Source organism: Gasterosteus aculeatus, chromosome 15 (genome assembly GCF_964276395.1).
Source record: "Gasterosteus aculeatus chromosome 15, fGasAcu3.hap1.1, whole genome shotgun sequence".
In the NCBI taxonomy this organism is placed as follows: domain Eukaryota; kingdom Metazoa; phylum Chordata; class Actinopteri; order Perciformes; family Gasterosteidae; genus Gasterosteus; species Gasterosteus aculeatus.
Window position 1 is genome coordinate 19040835 of NC_135703.1, and position 23814 is coordinate 19064648.

The following is a 23814-nucleotide window of genomic DNA, read 5'->3' on the forward strand; positions in this document are numbered from 1 at the left end:
CGGTCTCGTCTTAACTTGTACGAGTTCTACAATTCAGAGGATTTTAAATAGTTTTAGCTGAGTGCGGCGTACTGCTTCAATATTAGCAGATGTCAGTCAGCGATCTGCAGTCAGTTCATGTATGAAACGGCTGAAATGAGCAGTTAAAACTACCAATATTTAGTGTAGTTATTATGAGGTCACCATTTATTTTGAATGGTCGCTTTACATGAACCTCGAACCACAATTTCAGTTTTAGTTCTGTTCATTTTTTGTTTCTTTACTAAACATAGATGTTTAAGGCCTGATCATTTATTGTTTGGTACCGCTCCACTGCTGTGCTGTGTGTGTGTGTGTGTGTGTGTGTGTGTGTGTGTGTGTGTGTGTGTGTGTGTGTGTGTTGCCATCTAGAGGACATCATGTAACACTGAACAGCCTCAGCGCGGCTGAACACATTCAGGAGGTTTTTGTAAATATGGCAGTGAAGCGTCTGCTGCCCTTTGATCGGACATGGTAAAAACATGGATGAATCTGCCAATATATATGTAACATCTGCGAACAGTAAAATATGAAAATTAACAAATGCTTATCATGCACATTTTTGTTCTCTATTAACATAAGGGATCCCCAACGTTCTTTTTCACTAGAAATTTGAAATGTGTTCATGCGAAAAGAGAGTATATGTCCTTTGCAAGTGCCATGAAGTGTTGATTTAAACAAATGTTATTCTGTAAATATATGTATATATATATATATTATACTTACAGAATAACATGTATTTATATACATATGTATATATAGTATCTATATATATATACAGATGAGCTGTTGTGCCTTGCTGCTCTAATATAATAAGATAATGTGAGGTCAGTAACCGGGTTCTCCTGTCCAGTGAGAGGAACCTCCAGACTGTGAGCAGATATTCTCCTTCGCTTTAGTAAAACAGCGTGCGGTGTCACCGCTGGTTGTCACGCAGATTACGTAGATCTTTTGGCGTAGCAGAGGCCCGGGTGAAAAGAAGGGGTCCCACCGCGGAACGAGTAGCTAGAGCGAGAGCGACAGCAGCGGATATCCTAGGAACGATTACAAGTAGTTTTTAGGCCTGACTGTAAATTGAAAAGCAAACATCAGGTGAGATTCCCTACCAGGTCACATACTTTGTGAAATAACGTTACTCTGTTGCACGCGCTGGCCCTGCTAGGTGTTAGCTTGCTAGCTAAAGCTGGCTGACATGGTGATGGTGCATGGGGGCTGTAGTCACCGCCCAGACGTTGTGTAGCTAAATGCTGTATGTATTTAAAGGGGAAGCCGTGTTTCAGTTTGGCGGTTAGTCGCGCAGTCGGGAACATGCGACCGCGCTCAGACAAACATGTCTTTGACTAGCAGAATAGATCGATAACTGGGTTCAGACAGGCGCAATCCGTCAGCTGTACTACGCGCTAGCCATGCTAGGTTATGCTAACGCTACGTTGCTGAGGAGGTTTTCCATTGCAGTCAGCGCGATGTCAATATTTGGTCACTAACGCTGTGTTAGAGGCTAATAGACTGCGAGGCATTATGTGGTTACTTCAGCCTGTCCGTACGATAGAGTCCCTGCCAGCCTAAAGCAAAGTAACGCACTCAGTCATTTGTCATATGGACATGTTAACGTTATTAGCTAGTGTAAGCTAGCATCCCCCTGTTCATACTAGCGTTATAGCACCGACAATGAGGCCAATGCTCCCTACAGGATTCGTTGTTCTGTAGTATTAAAGTCCCGTCAAGCAAGTATCCGCTCATATTTAATTTAATATCTTTAACGTTATGGTAATGTTTATTAAAAGTTCGCTCAATGCTAATAACTTGAAATGCCTAGTTACTAGCAAGCTAATGTGGCCAGTGTTACTCAGCATGGTGTCTGCTAGTAACTGCAAAGTTAACTAAACGTTTGTGTTCACAATTTGAGTTGGCATGTTGGTCGGTGTTCACACATTGAGCCTCCCACTCTTAATGAAACTGCCAATGATATGACGCAGGGTGTGTGCCTGCTAGAGCTGCCTTCCCCCGCCTGGCTTCCTTGTACTAAACTGAGGGGCCACGGCAGATGTGATGGCAGGTGTGATGGCAGATGTGATGGCAGGTGTCATAGCAGATGTGATGGCAGATGTGATGGCAGGTGTCATAGCAGATGTGATGGCAGATGTGATGGCAGGTGTCATAGCAGATGTGATGGCAGATGTAATGGCAGGTGTCATAGCAGATGTGATGGCAGATGTGATGGCAGGTGTCATGGCAGATGTGATGGCAGATGTAATGGCAGGTGTCATAGCAGATGTGATGGCAGATGTAATGGCAGGTGTCATAGCAGATGTGATGGCAGATGTGATGGCAGGTGTCATAGCAGATGTGATGGCAGATGTAATGGCAGGTGTCATAGCAGATGTAATGGCAGGTGTCATAGCAGATGTAATGGCAGGTGTCATAGCAGTTTGACATTTTGTGGTCGTGTTGGGAACATCTTGAACCTGCTGTTGGGGCATTTTCATTCAAGTATGTCACTCAAGTTCTACTGTCACGTACTGACTTGCTTTAAAGGATGCCGTTGATGATGCCACTATGTGTGTGAGTGTTGGGAGAATGAAGTTTATTTCTGCCGCTGACAGATACCACTCTTCACCATCATTTTCAGGTGATGTGATTCTTAATTGTATCTCAGTTTTAAAGGGGTTAGTTAGATCGTGTGGTAGGTTTTGTCTGAAAGTGCGCAAACTTGGTCCCTCGTCAGGTTAAAGTCCAGGTTGCATATGTCAATATTCTTCCAGTATTGCATTTTAGCATACGGTACCAGTTTAAAACAAGGTTTTACATGAGAATCTGCAGGATGATAGCATGCCAATAAGAATTACAGGTGACCGTGGTGGGGATTCATTTGACAATCAAGCTTCTTATGTTCTGAAACTTTTTCCTACATACATAAACTAGACATTACTTTTTTTAACAGCGCTATGCGGCGCTAAATGCATAAAGTCCCTTTCATTCATTTAAAAGGAAATGTAATGTTCTATTACCGTGTCCCGACAGCAAGTGTTTCATCACAGAGTTCAGCTGTGTAAGCAAGATCGGACTGAAGACCAGTCATTCTGTGTACAATTTCTACTTTTGAGATTAGCAAGCGGCTGAGATATGTTTGCCTGGTCTGACCTCAGCGGGACTCGCAGGGAGGTCAGGCGATTATGGACTTTGCCTTAATAGTTCAAAAGGCTCTTCTCAGTTTGGTGATGTATCCTTCTACCTCTGCTCCATGTAGCATAGCATTCTCATTGTGCTCACAGCAGCCCTGACACTCCCCTTTGTGTGTAGGTGAGAAGTTAGAAGTTAGTGCACAATACCAGCACATGGGTACCGGATGCAGTCTGTGGAAACCAAGCTAACCCGACTGAATGCGAAGAATCTGCTGTGACGTGGATGTTTTTTATTTCCAGCTTAATGTGGTGGAGCATCAGGAGTTGAAAGAGCGTGAAATGATCATGAAGCCCAGATTAAGTGTTGTCTGCTCATCCAGAAGGTCCCAGGTATTACCTGTAAGTATATTTCTTAAACCATTGATTCTATTGTATTGTCATTGGATAATCTCATCCTGTTGCCACGTGGCAGACAAACCGCTCTAAACAAGCTACTCTTAAGCTCCAAATAAACCAGACTCAAGATCCTTTAACAAGCTGTTATTATATTATGAAAGAAGCTCCAACTACTTGTTGTTTGGTTCCACAAAAGTTCTCCTCACATCGTAAATGTGGTCCAAGTTGGTTCCAAACCATCTGTTCTTGTTGAAATGGTGTAAATCATCTCAAACAAGCTGCTGTTTGTCTCTAAACACACATTTCTAAACATGTTCAAAACAAACTCTGAATAATGCTTTTTATAAATCTAAACAAGCTGTGCACAAAGTTTGACCAGTCGATCAAAGAGCTGTTCTGAAAAGTCTCTATAGAATCAAGCTGCTCTCAGGACGGCTTGTGCTCTAAGGAGTTAGTTCTTAAAACCAATAAAGATCACGCTAATCACAGGACCACGTTTTGTTCATTGTCTTATCTCTGTTTTCAGTCCACATCTGATATGCTTAGTAAAGAGAAATCAGAAACCTTTCCAAATAAATGAGAAAATAAGACACTACTCAACCAAGAAAGGAAAACCTTTAATGGGATGTGAACAGTTTTACCAGTATCAGCTGTAAAGGCCAAAGTACAAACTTCTCTCTGCGGCAATTGCTGGTGAACATTCTGAATCCAAATGTAATGAATTAAAGGTGGTATTTCCTCACCACCTGCTTTGAACACTGGTTAACTCGACGTGTCAGGATTTCTGTGGTAACAATAAAATGTAAATTGTGCATTTTGATTTGACATTTATACATGAAGTGAATTCTTTGTAAATCCCGTAGTAATGTGCCTCTAACCATGTGGCAGCCCCTCTGCCTGTAGGGTATTAAATCGTCCCTCTCACCTCCCCTGCCAGTGAACTGGGTGATGAAATGAGATAAAGTGGACAACAGGAGCAGCCCAGTCCCCCGCCCCCCCACTGCCACCTGTTTGAAGCATGGCAGGCCTGCAGCTTGTCACCCCTGCCACCTCACCCATGGGGCCTTTCTTCGGGCTGCCGTGGCAGCAGGAGGCCATCCACGACAACATCTACACGCCTCGCAAATATCAGGTAAGGGGGGCGTCCTCCTGCATGTGTGAGCATCAAAGGCTGTGCGTCGCTCTTCTCTTGTGTTCACCTGTGCCTTCCTCCACAGGTAGAACTTCTTGAAGCAGCTATTGAACATAATACTATCGTCTGCTTGAATACTGGCTCAGGGAAGACCTTTATTGCAGTACTTCTAACAAAGGAGCTCTCCCACCAAATCCGGGGACATTACAATGAAAAGGCAAAGAGGACGTTTTTCCTGGTGAACACAGGTACCGTACTCGATGGTCACGGAGCTTTCTCTGTATCTTTCCCAGTCACTGATCCTCTCTGTGCTCTGCAGCTGTGTCTGTAGTTCAGCAAGCGGCTGCAGTCAGGACTCACTCTGACCTGCAAGTGGGAGAGTACACGGACGTGAAGGAGACCTCGTCATGGACGGACCAACGCTGGAGGGAAGAAATAATGGAGAATCAGGTGTGCTCATCATTCTCATGCCACAGACCTACATGTTGGGCACACATGTAGACTGCTGATTATTTACCCGTCGTGTGTGAAATGGAGGTTTACTGCTGATCCTCCGCCTACATTCAGTAGCAATCAGCATTGCTGCTTTCTAGTCATCGATCGGTGTTTAAATCAGCAGAGTGAGACCCATTTACAACACAGGAGCTATGAGCTAATGAACAGCGTTCAAGCTCTAATCAGTAGAACCGAGGAATCGGGATGACGAGTCCCTGAATGTGCTCCACAGACTGGTGACGGGTCAATAACTGCTCCTTCTCCTCCATCTCCCGTACAGGTGCTGGTCATGACCTGCCACATCTTCCTCCACATTTTGAGGAATAAATTCTTACCTTTGTCTAAAATCAACCTGGTGGTGTTTGATGACTGCCACCTGGCCATTACAGACCACCCCTACTGTGACATCATGAAGGTGGGCTGCTGGTGCAACGCCAAATTTACCTTCTTTCCCAAGTGATCTCTGAGTGACCTGCTCTCCCCTGCCTGTGTGCAGCTGTTTGAGGGCTGTCCGGGCAGCCCCCGCATCCTGGGCCTCACAGCCTCCATCCTCAACGGGAAGTGTGACCCGTCAGAACTGGAGCACAAGATCCAGAACCTGGAGAGAATCTTGAGGAGCAACGCTGAAACGGCCACGGACCTTGTGGTGCTGGACAGGTAGGACTCAGGAGGTTTGTCTGGTGCAGGTGACGTACCTGATGCCTTTGGAGGCCGGTGGCAGTAACGCTGTTGGATGTTTCAGATACGCGTCTCAGCCCAGAGAAGTGGTGCTGGACTGTGGCCCCTACACGGATAAGAGCGGCCTCTCTTCCTGTCTGCAGGCGGAGCTGGATGACGCTCTCTACTTCCTGAGTGACTGCAACTTCTGTGTTGGCAGAGAGGACCGCGACCCCACGTTCATCTCCAAACAGGTCCCAGCTGCAAGCCCGCATTCACCTGTTGTTGTTGTTGTTGTTGTTGTATTTGAGACTATTGGAAGATTTTCACCTCCTTTTTCCATTCAAATGAGTGTGTGTACTATGATTTACAAACACGAGTATTCTTCCACCACAAACGGGACAACAAGGGATTAATTCACACGTCTGTAACATAATGGTTTTGCTGTAGACGCTGTGGTGATACTGTAACATGTTGGATATGTGGTCACTTCCAAACTATCATCAATAATGCTGAAATGATGCCTCTAATCTTCCAAATAACCCAGACTAATGCTGTTATTAAATAGTCATAATGTTATTTTACTGTCTCCCTTTGCAACGTGTGCAGAAAAGTCACTTATGCTGCTTCACACCAAAAGCAAAGTGAATTTTCGCCACGCTTTACTCGAGTTTGCTCGCCTGACCAGTTGTAGTTATTTTGCTTCATTCCCATTTTTTTGATCTTCATTAATCCCGCCAGAAAGGGGGCGTGGCTTATATCCGTTACTTTTACATTACATTACATTACAGGTCATTTAGCAGACGCTTTTATCCAAAGCGACTTACGTTACACTTTAAACCCATGGCTTTTTCACATTTTTGCCCGGGGAGCAGACGGGGAGATGACTGCGGCTTCAGGCGGACCAGCAGCCGGTCTGATGACCCGCTGTGTCGGCTCAGTGGCGGCGTCTCTCGGTCACGCTGTGGCTGCAGGACGGCGGCGATGACGAGCGGAGCATCTCAGCGCCGGTTGGCTTTCACTAGACCACGTCGGGTGAATTTTTCGCCCAAAGTTGGAATATTTAGCTTCCCACACGCCGCGACTATCGCGCCGCCTGTTTAAAATGCCTCTGTGCATTGACTTTACGTGGAATCTACTCGCTTGGCTTTTGGTGTGAACGCAGCATTAGACACCAGTGGATATGACCAGAATACTTCCTTACTTCTCAGGGCTTTTGGGAGAACAAGGTGTACGTGGAATGTTCTTTAGAGTCTGGTCCCTGTAGTCCAAATGCATTGAGTTCTTTCTCAATGTTGTGGGAAGATTCCCGGGCTTCTGGAAACCACCGGCCCTGTACAGCTCACGTTTTGGTGATGAGGATAACGGCTGATGTGCTGGTTTCCTCGCGTCAATATGCAGTTAAAGTTGAAGACTTTGAGGCCGTAAGTGAGAGAAAAAAACTCAAATCCAGCTGCTGTTGTCTGTGTCCTGTCCAGGTCCTGGGGGACTGTCGGGCCGTGCTGCAGGTCCTGGGTCCCTGGTGTGCCGATAAGGCAGCGGGCATCATGGTGCGGGAGCTCCAGAAGTACATCAAACACGAGCAGGAGGAGCTCAGCCGCAAGTTTCTGCTCTTCACTGACACCATCCTGAGAAAGGTGCACGCGCTCTGCGAGGAGCACTTCTCGCCGGCCTCCTTGGACCTCAAGTTCGTCACCCCCAAGGTCCTCCGGCTGCTCGAGATCCTACACGAGTACAAGCCCTTCGAGCGGCAGCAGTTTGAAAGCGTGGAGTGGTACAACAACCGCAACCAGGACAACTACGTGTCGTGGAGCGACTCGGAGGACGAAGACGAGGACGAGGAGGTGGAGGCCAAAGAGAGGCCCGAGGCCAACTTTCCCTCGCCCTTCACCAACATCCTGTGTGGCATCATCTTTGTGGAGAGGCGCTACACAGCTGTCGTCCTCAATCGGTGGGTCTGCGTCACCCTCTTGTTCAGGCTGCAATGTGGAGCGAACCAGAACCGTGACCCTGGTGAAAGGGGTTCCATGCTGACTCTGTTTACTCCTCAGTCTGATCAAAGAGGCGGGGAAGCAGGACCCGGAGCTGGCTTACATCAGCAGCAACTTCATCACGGGCCACAGCATCGGCAAGAACCAGCCGCGCAACAAGCAGATGGAGGTGGAGTTCAGGAAGCAGGAGGAGGTGAGCATGCAGGAGTCCCTCACGGGCATTCAGGGGGCGGGGCTCCACGTCCCTCAACCAATGAGAGCATTTGGAGGCGGGCCTAAAGGTGCAGTGGCGAATGTTTCCGTCGTGTCCAACGCTCTTAACGCGGATTATTTCTGGTCAAAAAGGGGGCGTGACCTATCACGCTGAAGTTCAAATTCATTTTATTTTGTAGAGCCCAAAATCGCTTTACAGTCTGCACACATACAACATCCTCTGTCCCCAAACTCACCATCGGCACAGAGAAAACCCCCAAAAAAGAAAACCCTTCCATGGGGAAAAAAGGGAAGAAACCTGAGGGAGAACGTCAGGATAATTGTGAGTAGTAAGGGGAGAAAGCACAAAAAAACTCCCTGAAAGAAGCTGAATTAGTCATGTGCATTAATAAAACGTGAATTATTGTAGAAGGAGAGCGTGAGAGAGGAGCATTCCGCAATGGTTTTTCAATCTTCATTGATTGTGGACGACATAAGACTCTGTACCTGCAGCCGCGGAGCGCGTCGCAGCCCCGCGTTAAACCTCCCCGGCTGACATTTACTTGAACCCGACTGAATCGCACCAAACCCGATGCTTCGCCCGCTCAGTGTCTCTTGCACTTACTGTTTTTTTCTTTTATTCATATAGGATATATTTTTTTCACATTCCGATTCTAATGTCTATTCTGACAAATACGTTGTTAGCACTTTGAAATAGCTTTTATTACTATGCTATTATATTGTCATGATGTTATCATTGCATAAATGTCATAAAATGGTCTAAAAATAGCAATAATATCGCAATAGATGTTGGTGCAATAATCGCACAACAGAAATGTGACGTTGTCCTATACAGCCCTACATGGTGGTAGCAAAGTGTCTCTGTCCGTCCCCTGTTCCATTCACACCCTCACAAGACAACATTGCATTCCATAAATAAAACAATGTGGGAAACTTGTATATTTTGTAGAAAATGTTGATTTGTTTTGTCATGTCATGTCATTTCACGCCTGGGATCAAAGACTTTATTAGACCCACTCTTTTTTGTTCTAGGTTCTCCGCAAGTTCCGGGCTCATGAAACCAACTTGCTGATCGCCACCAGCATCGTGGAGGAAGGCGTGGACATCCCCAAGTGTAACCTGGTTGTGCGGTTCGACCTGCCTGCAGAGTACAGGTCCTACGTCCAGTCCAAAGGCCGAGCCCGAGCTCCAGTCTCCAACTACATCATGCTGGCGGACAGTGAGAGGACCAGGACCTTCGAAGATGACCTTACCACCTACAAGGCCATTGAGAAGGTGACCGTCTGTCTCTTTGGGTCAGCTAGTGGTTGATTGTCTCAACAATGTGCAGAGAAATGTAGGTGCTGATCCCCTCTGACCTGTGAGCAGATCTTAAGGAACAAGTGCTCCAAGACGGTGGAGGTGAGTGAGTTTGAAGTGGAGCAGGTGCTGGACGATGACGACGTCCTTCCACCCTACGTCCTGCACTCTGAGGACGGAGGCCCTCGGGTCACCATCAACACAGCCATCGGACACATCAACAGGTAGAAGAATGTTCCTGCCGTGTTAGATGTTGGCTATCATTGTATTTATTAAGACACATTAGGTATTGATGAAATGGTCATTCTGTGCACTAAGTATCAAATGGGAGGCAAGTAAATGGAAGCATCGTGCTTCAAACTGTTGGATATACAGATTTTACGTCAAGTTTTCTAGTAACGGTCACATGGGCTCTAAGACTAATTAAATCCTCCCGCAATGGCTTTTTGTGCCCTCATCTCTAACGCTCCCCTGCGTACCTGGGGTCCACCTGCCTGTGGTGCTCAGGTACTGCGCCCGGCTGCCCAGTGACCCGTTCACCCACTTAGCACCCAAGTGTAAAACTGCTGAGAGGCAGGACGAGCGCTTCCAGTCCACTCTGTACCTGCCCATCAACTCCCCTCTGCGAGTTCCTCTGAAGGTGAGCTGTAGTGACGCTTACGTCCTCCTCGCGCTGGCACCACTTCTCTATACAGTAACATGTCCCTGTTTCCACAGGGTCCCACAATGAGCTGCGCCCGGCTGGCAGAGAAAGCAGTCGCACTTCTATGTTGCGAGAAGCTTCACAAAATCGGTAGAACCACAGATGTGTGAACGTGAAACCCCCGTCAGCCGCCGTAGGGCCTGCGTGACTCTGTCCTCCCGTTCTCCTCCCAGGTGAGCTGGACGATCACCTGATGCCGGTGGGGAAGGAGACGGTGAAGTACGAGGAGGAGCTGGACCTCCACGATGAGGAAGAGACCAACGTTCCAGGCCGGCCCGGCTCCACCAAGAGGAGGCAGTGCTACCCCAAAGCCGTAAGACACTCGTCCAGTGATCAACCTGTAGCTCACGGGTTACGCGTTACATCTAAAGCAAAGAAGGGGACGTGATTTAAACCAGTTGAGGTGAACGTACACGAACAATAGAAAGGAGTTAAACGCTCGGCCCCTTTGTCCTCCTCAGATACCCGAGTGTCTGCGGGACAGCTACGCTGTGTCCCAGCAGACCTACTACCTGTACGTCATCGGCATGGTCCTCACCACGCCTCTCCCTGATGAACTCAACTTCCGCAGGAGGAAGCTCTACCCACCGGAGGACACCACCAGGTGCTTCGGCATCCTGACCGCCAAACCCATCCCTCGGGTACGCCGCGGCCCAGACCAACACCTCCGTGTCCCCGCCGTCCTCCCCTCACGGCTGCTTCCTCTCTGTCCAGATCCCGCACTTCCCGGTGTACACTCGCTCGGGCGAGGTGACCATCTCCATCGAGCTGCAGAAGTCTGGCTTTGCGCTGGACGGCGCGCAGCTGGACCTCATCACGCGCCTGCACCAGTACGTCTTCTCCCACATCCTGCGCCTGGAGAAGCCCGCGCTGGAGTTCAAGCCCACGCTGGCCGACTCTGCCTACTGCGTTCTGCCTCTGAACGTCGGTGAGTAGAACCCTCCGAGGGCAGCGGGAGGACGGCTCGCCGTGCCGAGGTTCTCACCCGTGTCCTCTGCGTCTGCCGCTTCTTTGGCTCCTTCAGTTGGAGACTCCCACATTCTAGACATGGACTTCATGTTCATGGAGGACATAGAGAGGTCTGAGGCCCGCACGGGCATTCCTACCACTCAGTACACCAAGCAGAACCCCTTCACCTTCAAGCTGGAGGACTACCAGGATGCGGTCATCATTCCGAGGTACCACGGTGGCGTCTGCTGTGAACGCTGCTGATGCGGCGTGGCGTCTCTCAAACTCTCTCTCCCTCCCAGGTACCGGAACTTTGACCAGCCGCACCGCTTCTACGTCGCCGATGTGTACACAGACCTGACGCCGCTCAGCAAGTTCCCGTCGCCAGAGTACGAGACGTTTGCCGAGTACTACAAAACAAAGTACAACCTTGACCTGTCCAACCTGAACCAGCCGCTTCTGGACGTGGACCACACCTCCTCCAGGTCAGCAGCACGGCGGCCCGGCACGCAGATGTAGCTGGGTCTTTTCTTATGATTCGACAGGTGGATTCCCATCGGCCTGTTGGGGAACGTCATCATCCATGCAAGTCTTTACCAGAGCACACGTGTGTTTAAATGATGATGGAACCAGACCTGCAGGCTAGTTGTCTCCAGGAGAAATGAGCTGCCACTAACAGAACTGCAACACCGAGCTCATTGCAGCCCGTTGCATTGTGGGTAATTAAGCTGCCATGTTTTTGATGTGGGAGACCAGCGCAAGTAGTGAATAACTGTGCATCTGCGTTTTGCATTGAGTCTGGCTGTAGGAGGTTTGTACGTGCGCGGCGTTCTGACCGGCTTCCTCTGCGCTCTCAGACTGAACCTGTTAACTCCTCGCCACCTGAACCAGAAGGGCAAAGCACTGCCCCTCAGCAGTGCAGAGAAGAGGAAGGCCAAGTGGGAGAGTCTGCAGAACAAGCAGGTAAAGGACACTGTGGTGCTCCCAGGGGGGGAAACTCCTCCTCCTTTTCAGTGAGAGAATTCCTGTACGGGAGTTCTGGGGCGGAATAAAGCTCAGTGCAGCTTTCACATCACTCGCACGCCGTCGTCCCAGCTACAGGAGAAAGGGTCTTGCCCAAGCAGTGTTCATTTTGGCAGCTATTTTTGCATATTATTGCATGCATATTATTTTTAGTCACATTTAGTCATTTTGCTGACAGCTGAGCTAAACTAACGAAGCCACGTTCAAACTCGCCGCAGCGTAAAATGGTCGTCGCGGTCCGTAGTCGGTGCACAAGAACCACCGCTGCACCGATACGAGCGTCCTGGGTTGGTGGATGACGTCATCATGACGCGTTAATATCCGCCGTACTTTGCCTGTCTGTTGTCTGTCAGCTGCGGGCGAATTTAGGGGAAATTTTAACGTATTTTAATCTATTTAACATGCATTAATTATGTAATGAATGAATCTGCACAGATTCAAATCCAGTGTAGTTATCAATAAAAAGTCCCCTAACATCTGGGCATTTGTCTTCCGTTGGAGCGCTTAAAGTCTGCATTCATTCCCGGGACAAACGAGGGACAGAATCATTGCACAGATAGTGTAGAACTTTTAGGTGACATGCGCCCCCCTGCGACCGCGCCCGTCTAACCTGCTGCTGCGCTTATCAGATCCTGGTTCCAGAGCTGTGTGCCATCCACCCCATCCCCGCCTCGCTGTGGAGGAAAGCAGTGTGTCTGCCCAGCATCCTCTACCGCCTCCACTGCCTCCTGACCGCCGAGGAGCTCCGGGCCCAGACCGCCAGCGAAGCCGGAGTGGGAGCCCAGACACTGCCCCCCGACTTCAGGTGCCCAACCCTAACACAGCACATGAGCTCCTGATGACGCTTACTGCAGAGTCACACGACACCTGCTCTCTGTAAGAATAAATGAGGAGATTCCACAGCTGCTGTACGTTAGTAAATACTGACAACAGCTGTATTTGTATTAAACTGTACGCTATGCAGCGTTTTTCTGGTTCACTGGTAGCTGTCACCTTTTTGCCAGGAACAGTCCAATGGTTTAAGAAAGGTTTTCACTGCAGTGGTTCACATGTATGAAGTCTTTCCATACAGCTGCGTGTTTGCTACCTCACTTGTCGACGATACAAATTCAGAGCATGCTGCATGTGAATGTATAACCCATTATGCTGGTATATCCGTGCCTAAACTGTGAATAAGTAAGAATCACGGCCAATGCGCTGTTGGAAGTCAGTACAGTGTGTCTGTGTGTGTTGCAGGTACCCAAACCTGGACTTTGGCTGGAAGAGATCCATCGACAGCAAAGCGTTCATCTCCTTATCCGACTCCGGCAGCGAGGACGACGAGGCCGACTGTCCGTTCCAAGAGACTGAGAGCCCTGACCGCGATCCGCTATCCCGCCCCAGTAGTTGCAGCTCCCCCCAGCCCGAGCAGGGGCCCCAAGCGGCCCCCGGGCCCGGAGAAGCCACGTGCACGAGGAATCTAACCAACGGCACCGCCCTAGTGACCGACATGCATGAGGAGCCCCTTCACCAACATGACAACTGCCAACGCTCGCAGCTCGGCTCCCCTGGACGGGCACCAACCACTACCTCAGCTCACAGCCCTCCGCCACCGAGTGATGGATGCACACCAGGGAGGACCTGGCACCACGCATTTAAAGCTACCTCAGTCTGCAGCCCGGCAGCAACGGGTCCCGACGCCCCCGCAGCATCTTCTCCCCGTCCGGCCGCGGCCCCGCATCACGAGGCCCCGACCAGAGACTCCCCCAAAAGCCTGGGGCCCAACCCCGGCCTCATCCTGCAGGCCCTCACCCTGTCCAACGCCAGCGACGGCTTCAACCTGGAGCGGCTGGAGATGCTCGGAGACTCTTTCCTCAAGCACGCCATCACCACGTACCTGTTCTGCACCTACCCCGATGCCCACGAGGGCCGCCTGAGCTACATGCGCAGCAAGAAGGTGAGACGCTGCCTCGCTTGTTATGAGGACAACGGAGAATCAGACGAGTGTGCTGGGAATTGGGTTTGAGACACGGTGGTAGCGGGTAACGTAGCGGAACAATATAACATGCAAATAATTAGAAATGTACAAATATTCCAGTTGCAGCTTCTTCCATCCTACATGTTTTTCATTTTTGAGTTTCCACCGACATGCCGAAGGACTTTGTTTGCCAGCTGAGCTGATCCGCTGTAGACTATGAACCTTCCCTTTACTGGCATTGATTTAAAAGAAAATGTTCTGGTTTAGAACTATTGGTACAGTTTGGTGTAAACTCTGTCATTAGAGCGCTGGTTCTTCCCTGAGCAGTTAGAAGTGCTGTGCTTGTACTGTGTGCTGCGTGATGCTGATCCACAGTAACAAGCCCCGGATCATTGCTGTAAAGGGCGGCTCGTGCACGTGTCCGTGCACCGATCATCAAGCAGCACGCAGGGAGGCTTTTCAGGGGTCATTGTATTAGTTTTATCAGACAAATGGCCCTTTGAGGTGTCTTTGGGCCACGCAATTCGCCCCAACATTCACACCACAGCTGTGACTGTGGTGTGAATGTGTGTGGTAGCACCTGTTGTGTGTGTGTGGGGCTGCAACTAACGATTATTTCGATAATCGATCAATCGGTCGATTATTTCTTCGATTAATTGATGAATCTGATTTTTTTTAAACTGCATTAAAAAGCTTTAATTTCCAACCCTTTATTCTGAAACAACTGCAAATTCACAGAAAGTCCAGGTTGCTCCTTGAACATCATTTCTAAAAAAGAAAAATACAAATCAGAAAATTTAACAGGATTTGTTTTAACGTCAGAACTCTCACAAACTCACCCCCATGTTCACTTAAAGCTTATTCATTAAATGATTACCATCATTAAGTTAAGTAAATGTATACAGCTAAAAAACAACCAAGTGCTATGAGATGAATTTAAAATGGAATTTGTAAATAAATGCATTATTTTAATGGATCACCGTGTGTCTCCCTTTACAGGCATAACATCAACTACCGTATAACCCACAATACGCAAGCAAGCGCACTGGACTACCGTATATGACAGCATTAAAAAGTACAACACACACAAATATATTTGTCAACAATAACCGACATGAAATATATACAAGACAACAGATTGAAAAATGAATGTGAGTCCAAAAGAGGCGAGTAAATAAAAACGTCTTAGTGTGTGAGATAGTATTTTGATAATCTGTTATTTCTTCTTCTTTTACACAAGAACATAAATTAACATAATCCTTAAAATACTTGAATAAACATTGATTTGTCCTTTTGTGTTTCGATCTTGAAAAGCACCAAATCTGTTCAACGGTCGTCTGTTTAACGTCAGGTTTAATCCTCTTGGATTTTTGGTTAAAGGTCTAAAATGATGATTTCCAAATGAACTAAAGTTCTGGTGTGACTCTCGGTGGTTCTTGTGGCGAGACGTTTAACCCCTCAGCCGGGCATAGGGTGGAACTGATGGGCAGGTGGTCCCTTGAAGGGTATCTCATCAGTGAGTGAATGTTGAGTCCATTCACAGGTCGTGCATCTTTTCATTGGTCAGCCCTCAGTTTCCATCACTTAAATGTCCAGGAAGACAGCAAACGTTCTAAAGTAGGTTTCATCTGATCCTCTCCTCCAGGTGAGCAACTGTAACCTGTACCGTCTGGGGAAGAAGAAGGGGCTCCCCAGCAGGATGGTGGTGTCCATCTTCGACCCCCCCGTCAACTGGCTGCCTCCTGGATACGTGGTCAACCAGGACAGAAGCAGCCCGGACAAACTGGACTCGGAGGAGGTCAGTGGACCTCGTGCTTCTTCTCCTCTCTGGAACAGAGGGAGGACATGAGAGTTCATGCATTCATCTGTCAGGCTGCACATCATGTTTGAGTCTGGTCTATACTCACTTTACATACATATGTAAGATGATGATCATATTCTCTTAATGTAGCACTTGAAACAATGAAGGCAGCTAGAAAAGCATTTAGCTGAAGAATTCAGAGAACGCCGAACATTTTCTCTGTTTATCTAAACTCAGTGATCCCACTGCTGCTCACAATTCAATTCATTTAGTATAGCCCAAAATTGCAAATTACAAATTTGCCTCAGAGGGCTTTACAGTCTGTACACATACGACATCCTCTGTCCCGAAACCCTCACATGGGCTCAGGAAAAACCCTTCCAACAGGGAAAAAAGGGAAGAAACCTTAGGGAGAACGTCAGAGGAGGATCCGTCTCCTGATGGACAGACTACAATGGATGCCAGATAGAACCACCATCACATAGAACCACCATCACATAGATCAGGCTAACCTGAGCCAGCCCTAACTATAGGCACAATCAAAGAGGAAAGTTTTAAGTTTTACTTTAAAAGAGCTGACCGAATCTGCCCCCCGGACTGAAAGTGGAACCTGGTTCCACAAAAGAGGAGCTTGATAACTGAAGGCTCTGGCCCCCAGCCTACTTTTTAAAACCACAGGAACAACAAGTAACCAGCATCTATGGAGCACAGCTGCCTTGTAGGGCAATAAGGTGTTACAAGCTCTTGAAGATACAACGGTGCCTCACCAGCAAGTGCCTTGTAGGTGAGGAGAAGTACCTTAAAATCTATTCTTGATTTAACAGGGAGCCAGTGCAGAGAAGTTAATACAGGCGTGATATGATCCCTTTTCTTAGTTCTTGTTAATACACGTGCTGTAGCATTCTGAACCAACTGGAGAGGCTTAAGAGATTTACATGAGCAGCCTGATAACAAAGAATTACAGTAGTCCAGTCTGGAAGTGACAAACGCATGAACTAATTTTTCTGCATCACTTTGAGACAAGAAGTTCCTGATTTTTGATATGTTACGTAGATGAAAATAGGCAGTCCTTGAAGTCTTCTTTATATGCGAGTTGAAGGTCATATCCTGGTCGAAGAGAACTCCCAGATTCCTGACGGTGCTGCTGGGTACCAGAGCAATTCCATCCATAAAAACTGTATCACGTGACAGCTGGCTTCGAAGGCGCTCTGGGCCTATCAGGATAACTTCATCAGGAAGTTGCCGGTCATCCAAGTTTTGATGTCTCCAAGACATTCTTGAAGTCTTAACTAGCTGGTCCGTCTCTTCTGGCTTGATCGACAGATACAGTTGAGTATCGTCTGCATAACAATGGAAGTTTATGCGGTGTTTCCTGATAAAATTGCCCAAAGGAAGCATATAGAGGGTAAATAAAATCGGTCCAAGTACAGAACCTTGTGGGACTCCGTGACCAACATTGGTGGTCTTTGAGGATTCACCGTTTACAAGCACAAACTGGGATCGATCCGATAAGTAGGATTTAAACCAGCGTGTTTGTTGTGGCTTATTCATTGTTGTTATAGAGTTATTACCATGACTCAATCTCTACACACGTCAGTAGTTATGGCGTACCACACATGGGTAAAGTCGTAACCCGGTATACCGTTTGAACCCGTAGCCCTAGAGTCAATTCTACGTATGAACCCTTCTGAATTAAAGGGGTCCACGTGTCTCTCTGCGTTCATCATCCAGGCCCCGGAGGAGCCTGCGGCGAACGGGCAGCCTGAGAACGACTCCGACATTGAGGAGGAAGACGCTGAGGAGCTGGACGAGGACGGTGAGCTGATGCTGAAGGAGGAGCCAAAGGACGAAGTCAACATGGAGGACGACTTGGAGTACTACAAGGAGCACATCAAGTTCATCGACAACATGCTGCTGGGATCCGGCGCGTTCGGTAAGAAGATCTCGCTGAGCGGCTTCCCTCCCCCTCCCGCCCCGGCGTCGGGCTCCTCCACCGCCACGGAACCCCCCTACGAGTGGAAGGCGCCAAGGAAGCGCCACCAGCCGGCGGCGGCCCACTACGCCTCGGAGCCGGCGCCCAGCGCGGAGGAGTTTGACTACAGCTCCTGGGACGCCATGTGCTACCTGGACCCCAGTAAGGCGGGCGAGGAGGACGACTTCGTGGTGGGCTTCTGGAACCCGTCCGAGGAGAACTGCGGCGCGGAGCTGGGCAAGCAGTCCATCTCTTACGACTTGCACACGGAGCAGTGCATCGCCGACAAGAGCATTGCCGACTGCGTGGAGGCTCTGCTGGGCTGTTACCTGACCAGCTGTGGGGAGCGAGCCGCCCAGATGTTCCTCTGCTCGCTGGGCCTCAAGGTCAGCACGGTGCCAGCTGCCAAGTCCACGGGAGCCTTTCCTACGACTCCCCTTTTCCCAGCTGTCCCCTGCTATTCACTGTGGTTTTACATCAGGTGTTGCCGTTGGAGAGCGGGACCCCGACCGGAGCGCTGGTGCAGAGCGGTCAGACCTCCACCCGGGACCTGAGCTACGGCTGGCTGAAGATCCCGCCCCGCTCCCTGCTGGACCACCCAGACGCAGAGCGAACCCTCAACCACCTCATCTCCGGCTTCGAAAACTTCGAAAGGAAGATCAACTACACCTTTCAGAACAAGGCGTACCTGCTGCAAGCCTTCACCCACGCTTCCTACCATTACAACACCATCACAGGTCAGACGATTATTCACTTTAAATATGACATGGTCCTCATCACCCCGTCCGCCCCTTGATCCACTTAACAAGCACACACACATTGGTCCACCGTTCCATTGGTCCATCCGTCCGTCTGTCTTTTCATCCAAAGTGTCACGTTGTTGAAGATGACCAACGAACTCTGGATAATATCGACATACACATATATAACGACGTCATACATCAAACTCCGATGTTTTAGCCTTCATTCATAAAACAGTCAGACCTACATGAAGGATTCCAACATCTAACGCTGTGGTGACTTTCACTGGAGTCACAGACCTGGAGGTCTTTGTGTGGCTGTTTGTACTCAGCAGCAGTTTGTGATGATCGTCTGAGGGTTTAAGGCATTTGATCCATTAGAGCGTGAATGTTGAATACGGCGGCCACGTGTACGACGCTTCCTGTTGTTTCTCTTCAGATTGTTACCAGCGGCTGGAGTTCCTTGGCGATGCAATTCTAGACTACCTCATAACAAAGCACCTTTATGAAGACCCGCGGCAGCACTCTCCCGGCGTGCTGACCGACCTGCGCTCAGCACTCGTCAACAACACCATCTTTGCTTCTCTGGCCGTCAAGTACGACTACCACAAGTATTTCAAGGCCATCTCGCCGGAGCTTTTCCACGTCATCGACGACTTTGTGCAGTTTCAGCTGGAGAAGAATGAGATGCAAGGCATGGACTCCGAGGTGAGTCCCGTATCCACAAAACAACAATGCAGCTGCCGCCTTTGTTTAATGTTCCAACAGGTTTAATCTCAGCACCCGGCTTTTGCCGTTTGTAAATAGGTGCCAATCCACGGCTCTGCTTGCTGAGTCAATCATTCACACCTGTGCAGCGGTTGGGTCTTGAATGGCCACGCCCCCATCAGGGCAGTTAGGGGCAACACTCGCATCTTTATCTGCAGGACAGCTGCAGGCATCAGGGATGTTTTCTCAGTGCTGTGCACATGATGTGCATGTGCATGTGATCTGGTGGAAGTCCTCGAGAGCGAGTGTCTAGTCAGGAGAACTAGAGGCATTTCTACCAACAAACAAACAAACAAACAAAACCTGAGCGTCACAACAGGGAGTCATCATGCGTTCCATCATGCCGATTAACGAAATCCCATCTGTGTGTTTGGGCAACAAGCTGCGTCGCTCCGAAGAAGACGAGGAGAAGGAGGAGGACATCGAGGTCCCTAAGGCCATGGGGGACATTTTTGAGTCGCTGGCCGGCGCTATTTACATGGACAGCAGCATGTCCCTGGAGACGGTGTGGCAGGTGTATTATCCGATGATGATGCCCCTCATAGGTGAGCGGGGCGTTTGTTTGCATTCCTCATTGAGCCAGTGGTGATGGTGTTTGTGGTGACCCCCCCCCCTCATTCCCTCTCCACCTCCAGAGAAATTCTCTGCCAACGTGCCCCGCTCTCCTGTGAGGGAGCTGCTGGAGATGGAGCCGGAAACCGCCAAGTTCAGGTAGGCTCCTCCTCCCGTCTACACACGGAATGTGGAATAAAGGAGGACGGAAAGTAGATGAGCACAGAACCACTTGGGTTGAGAGAAAAGGACCACCGTCAATAATAGTCCTGCATGTGCTCAGCATTCTGTCAGCAACATGAGATGCGCGAGGTACTAACCGCCCCCGTGTCCCCCCGGTCAGCCCCGCAGAGAGGACGTATGACGGGAAGGTCCGGGTGACGGTGGAGGTCGTCGGGAAGGGCAAGTTCAAAGGAGTCGGCCGCAGCTACCGGATCGCCAAGTCGGCGGCGGCGCGACGGGCGCTGCGCAGCCTCAAAGCCAATCAACCTCAGGTCCAAACCAACTGAGCCCTCAGCATCAGCACCGAAGCTACTGGCGCCGGCGGAAGGGAGGAGAAGAGGCTGTGACGCATCCTCAGAACTGATCTCACATCTTATTTCATTGTTTTGTTTTCTTGTTTTGCGCAAACACAATCTCTGCTTTCCCTCTCGGCTTCGTGTAATCACACCAGTGCTTTATCAACGTTCTGCCAAGTGTCAGGTCACCATGTCTCCTCCTCCTCCTCCGTTCAATGCGAGGAGGCCCCTGCTTATTGTGTGGAGGGCGACTGTACATAGTTCAGTCAGAGGAGTAGGAAGAAGGAAACAACGCGCCCTTCTGTCAGGAAACGGTATTCTTCATCATGTTTGCACTTATTCCATTAGGGTCTGTTACTTTGACAATGTGTTGACAGCAAAATCCTATTCGTAGCAAAGTCTATAAATATATATATATGAAACACAAGAGGTGAGTGATCTGCTCGGCCCCTTACTGCTAAACGGAATAGCAACATTCCCACTGACTGTAATTTAAAGTAGTTCATGCTCCTCTGAAGGTCCGTGCGAGTGGCGTCGGCGGTTTGGACTCGTTCTCGTGCACTAAATGTCTCGCTGATCGGAGGACGCATTCCGCGTGCTACAGACTTTTCTACTCTGGACACTGGTGTTAAGGCTCAGATTGTGTCTTGTGTCCTCATGCCGCTGTGACACTACGAGCCGCCGTGTGTTTGGACTCATTCTGCTTCTGGCTAAATGTCCTTTCCCCTTCATCCATGAGCCCTTTTCACTTGAATACCTCAGTTAATTGCATGCATTTCCTCGTCTCTATATATATATTCTTTTTGTTTGGTGCTATGTATTTGTATTAAGCTTGAATTTCTCATCTTTTTTTGCACTGTAACTATAATACCTCTTTATTTGACCTCTTGTTTTTGTTTTGGATCAGTTTGATTTGGTTGGCCGTTGGCCGGCCGGCTGCAGCCTCGTGTCCTCCTTCCTCCCCGTGCTCGATGTCGACAGTGGGGGGCGGGGGGGGTCTTCCTCGTTCACCAGCTATTCATTTGATCAGTTGAGAATGTGTTTGTGAATTCAGGGTACAAACAACAGAGGGTTGACTGATGCAGAGCGCCACGGAACCAGCACTCGACTACCGAGTGTCCTCATGAGGGTCCAAAGAGACCTTTGTCCCCCCAGTCTGATCAGCCCACCAGCAGGTGCTTCTACCTCACAACAGGAGACCGATACGGACGTCTCTCTGCCCCCCGCACACAGCTGTCTGTCTCATGTCCTCAAAGCAAACGACACTCTGTCCCACAGAGGGACGTACGTCCCACACGGTTTGAGGCAAGTATTCCCACAGCATGTGGCCCCTCCCACCACGGAGGGAAGGTGACCGGCCTCTTCAGAGAAGGGGGGGGGGTCACACACACACATTTAGGCTCAGTACATTAATTAGGACTTGTATCATATTAAGTCTGTGGGGGGGGGGGGGGGGGGACTAGACCAGGACGTGGACTCACGCGGTGCCCCACACACTCTGTCTGAGGGAGATATCATGACATCATGTTGAGTATGTTTTAGGTAAAGGGGCGGGGGGGTCGAGGGGGGGTCTGGAGTCCAGCCGACCATGCGTTCTCCTACTGGCTCTTTAATGAATTCTTTTTGTACATGTAGCACAATTGATGATTGCACTTGGGCGCCATACGTGACCTCATGCCCCCCGTGTGAAGAGGGGCAGAGAACAGAAGTGCACATACGATGGGGGGGGACGAGTCCCCTGAGAGCCCCAAACCTGCCAGTTGGTTATCATGTGAGAATCGAGCAGTTTGGGGCTAAAGTGTGTGTGTGTGGGGGGGGGGGGGGGTCAGTCAGAATCCATCAGGATCCATCATCAACAACAACCCCCCTCCTGTCCTGCTGTGGGTGCATGGTGAGTCACAGCCGTGGCCCCACTCAAAGGGTCTGAGAAGCAGCTGTCTGATAAATGTATTGCAGTGAAGCCGAGGCCAAGTACTACATGGCAGCTACGTGAGAGGACGGAGGACAGGAGTGTGATGTTGGACCGTCTCCTCAGGGCGATGCAGTGGCCGCTTTAGCTTTAATAAGTCACTTAGCGATTTTAATATTAGTTCCTTACAATTTGACTCGACGTCCACTGCCGATGCCGATCCTCTGATTCCAGGTCCAGAGCGGTTCTGCCCATGTTTTGGAAGTGGGTCTGGTTGTGTCCGGGCTTTAAGGGAACGGAAACCCACCCAAACAGCGCCCCTCCCCAGCAGCGTTTGGGCTGATTTGATGTGTTGGGTGGAGAAGACGTCCCTGGCGGTGCTGTTGGGATGGAGTGGGGGGGGCAGCCGCAGACCACCAGCACAGTGGGTGGAGCGATAGACTGGGGGGCTCACTCATACTGTACCGGGCTGCAGGGGTTTGCGGTCTGCACCTTATGGATCATCAATACCTTTAACGATGTTTGTTTGGATTTTTTTTTATTGTAGCTCAGTATATCAACAATAAAAGTAATGCTCTCACTTTGGTTCTGTTCTGCTGATCTTCATTCACATGGCAGCCAAGGCTCACGTTGTGTGATGTGTGCGAGTCAGCAGAAGATGTTTGTGTTGTGATTCATGCTTTCTAGTGTCCCAGAAGAAGAGCAGAGTGCGGAACACTGAACAGCCTTAATGAACGCCGGTCTGTCCAATCAGAAGCGTCCGTCCTGCTTTCCGTAAGGAGTTCATTCCGTTTCTTACTTGTCCACGTCAGCAGGTCACTTCTCAGTACAGGAGCTGAAAACCACAATAGAGGGAAGTGGGAAGTCGGCGCCCGGGCAACACCAATTATGCTATGCTATTTTTCGGCAACTGCCAGAGGAAGGAAATGCTTCTCAAACTATGATTTGGAGGGACGTGAACTGCCCAACAGCTGGAAACGTGCATTGATTGTACCTTTTTGCTAAACCTGCTGGATATTTATAAGACGTGCTGAATGGATGCTGACTACACCCAGAATAAAGGAGTTTGGATGGAGCATCGGCTCAGCAGTCAAGGGGGTCTGGTTAAGTGGGGTTGAGTATGTTCCCAATGGAATGTGGGGAAATGTTCCACCGTGGATCCTCCCAGCAAACCAAGTGGATCTAACACTAATAGAACGGGGGGAACGGGTGTGATATTTGCCATCAAAATATACACTGATGGATCAAAAGACAATGGGAGTGGACACGTGGGAGCAGCGGTAAACAGAATTTAATAAGGCTATTTGCTAAATAATTAAGGAAGAGGAAGAGAGCTGGAAGAGGTCGGGCCTGAGGGGGTGGAAGAGGTCGGGGCTGAAGGGGGGTGGAAGAGGTCGGGGCTGAAGGGGGGTGGAAGAGGTCGGGGCTGAAGGGGGTGGAAGAGGTCAGGGCTGAGGGGGTGGAAGAGGTCGGGCCTGAGGGGGTGGAAGAGGTCAGGGCTGAGGGGGTGGAAGAGGTCGGGCCTGAGGGGGTGGAAGAGGTCGGGCCTGAGGGGGTGGAAGAGGTCGGGCCTGAGGGGGTGGAAGAGGTCGGGGCTGAA

General features: G+C 49.5%; 1 protein-coding gene across 4 annotated transcripts; it reads left to right on the forward strand.

Annotated features, from left to right (window-relative positions):
- The first annotated feature begins 915 nt into the window (after positions 1 to 915).
- Positions 916 to 22799, forward strand: dicer1 (dicer 1, ribonuclease type III). Of its 4 annotated transcripts, none has more exons than XM_078089081.1 (29): positions 916 to 1110; positions 3441 to 3539; positions 4474 to 4668; positions 4754 to 4916; positions 4988 to 5118; positions 5444 to 5578; positions 5660 to 5820; positions 5906 to 6074; positions 7299 to 7771; positions 7872 to 8004; positions 9057 to 9299; positions 9393 to 9547; positions 9831 to 9963; positions 10041 to 10116; positions 10200 to 10339; positions 10488 to 10667; positions 10741 to 10954; positions 11051 to 11204; positions 11277 to 11459; positions 11832 to 11937; positions 12627 to 12802; positions 13234 to 13933; positions 15600 to 15752; positions 17487 to 18113; positions 18209 to 18464; positions 18907 to 19175; positions 19618 to 19780; positions 19871 to 19946; positions 20131 to 22799. In XM_078089081.1, the coding sequence occupies exons 3-29, from the start codon at positions 4555 to 4557 to the stop codon at positions 20294 to 20296; spliced, it is 5649 nt and encodes a 1882-aa protein (XP_077945207.1). In that variant the 5' UTR covers positions 916 to 1110; positions 3441 to 3539; positions 4474 to 4554; the 3' UTR covers positions 20297 to 22799. The 4 variants fall into 4 exon arrangements, with proteins under 4 accessions (XP_077945207.1, XP_040055515.2, XP_077945208.1 ...); XM_040199581.2 differs by having other exon boundaries at positions 950 to 1110; positions 4425 to 4668; XM_078089082.1 differs by having other exon boundaries at positions 950 to 1110; positions 4440 to 4668.
- Positions 22800 to 23814: the final 1015 nt, after the last annotated feature.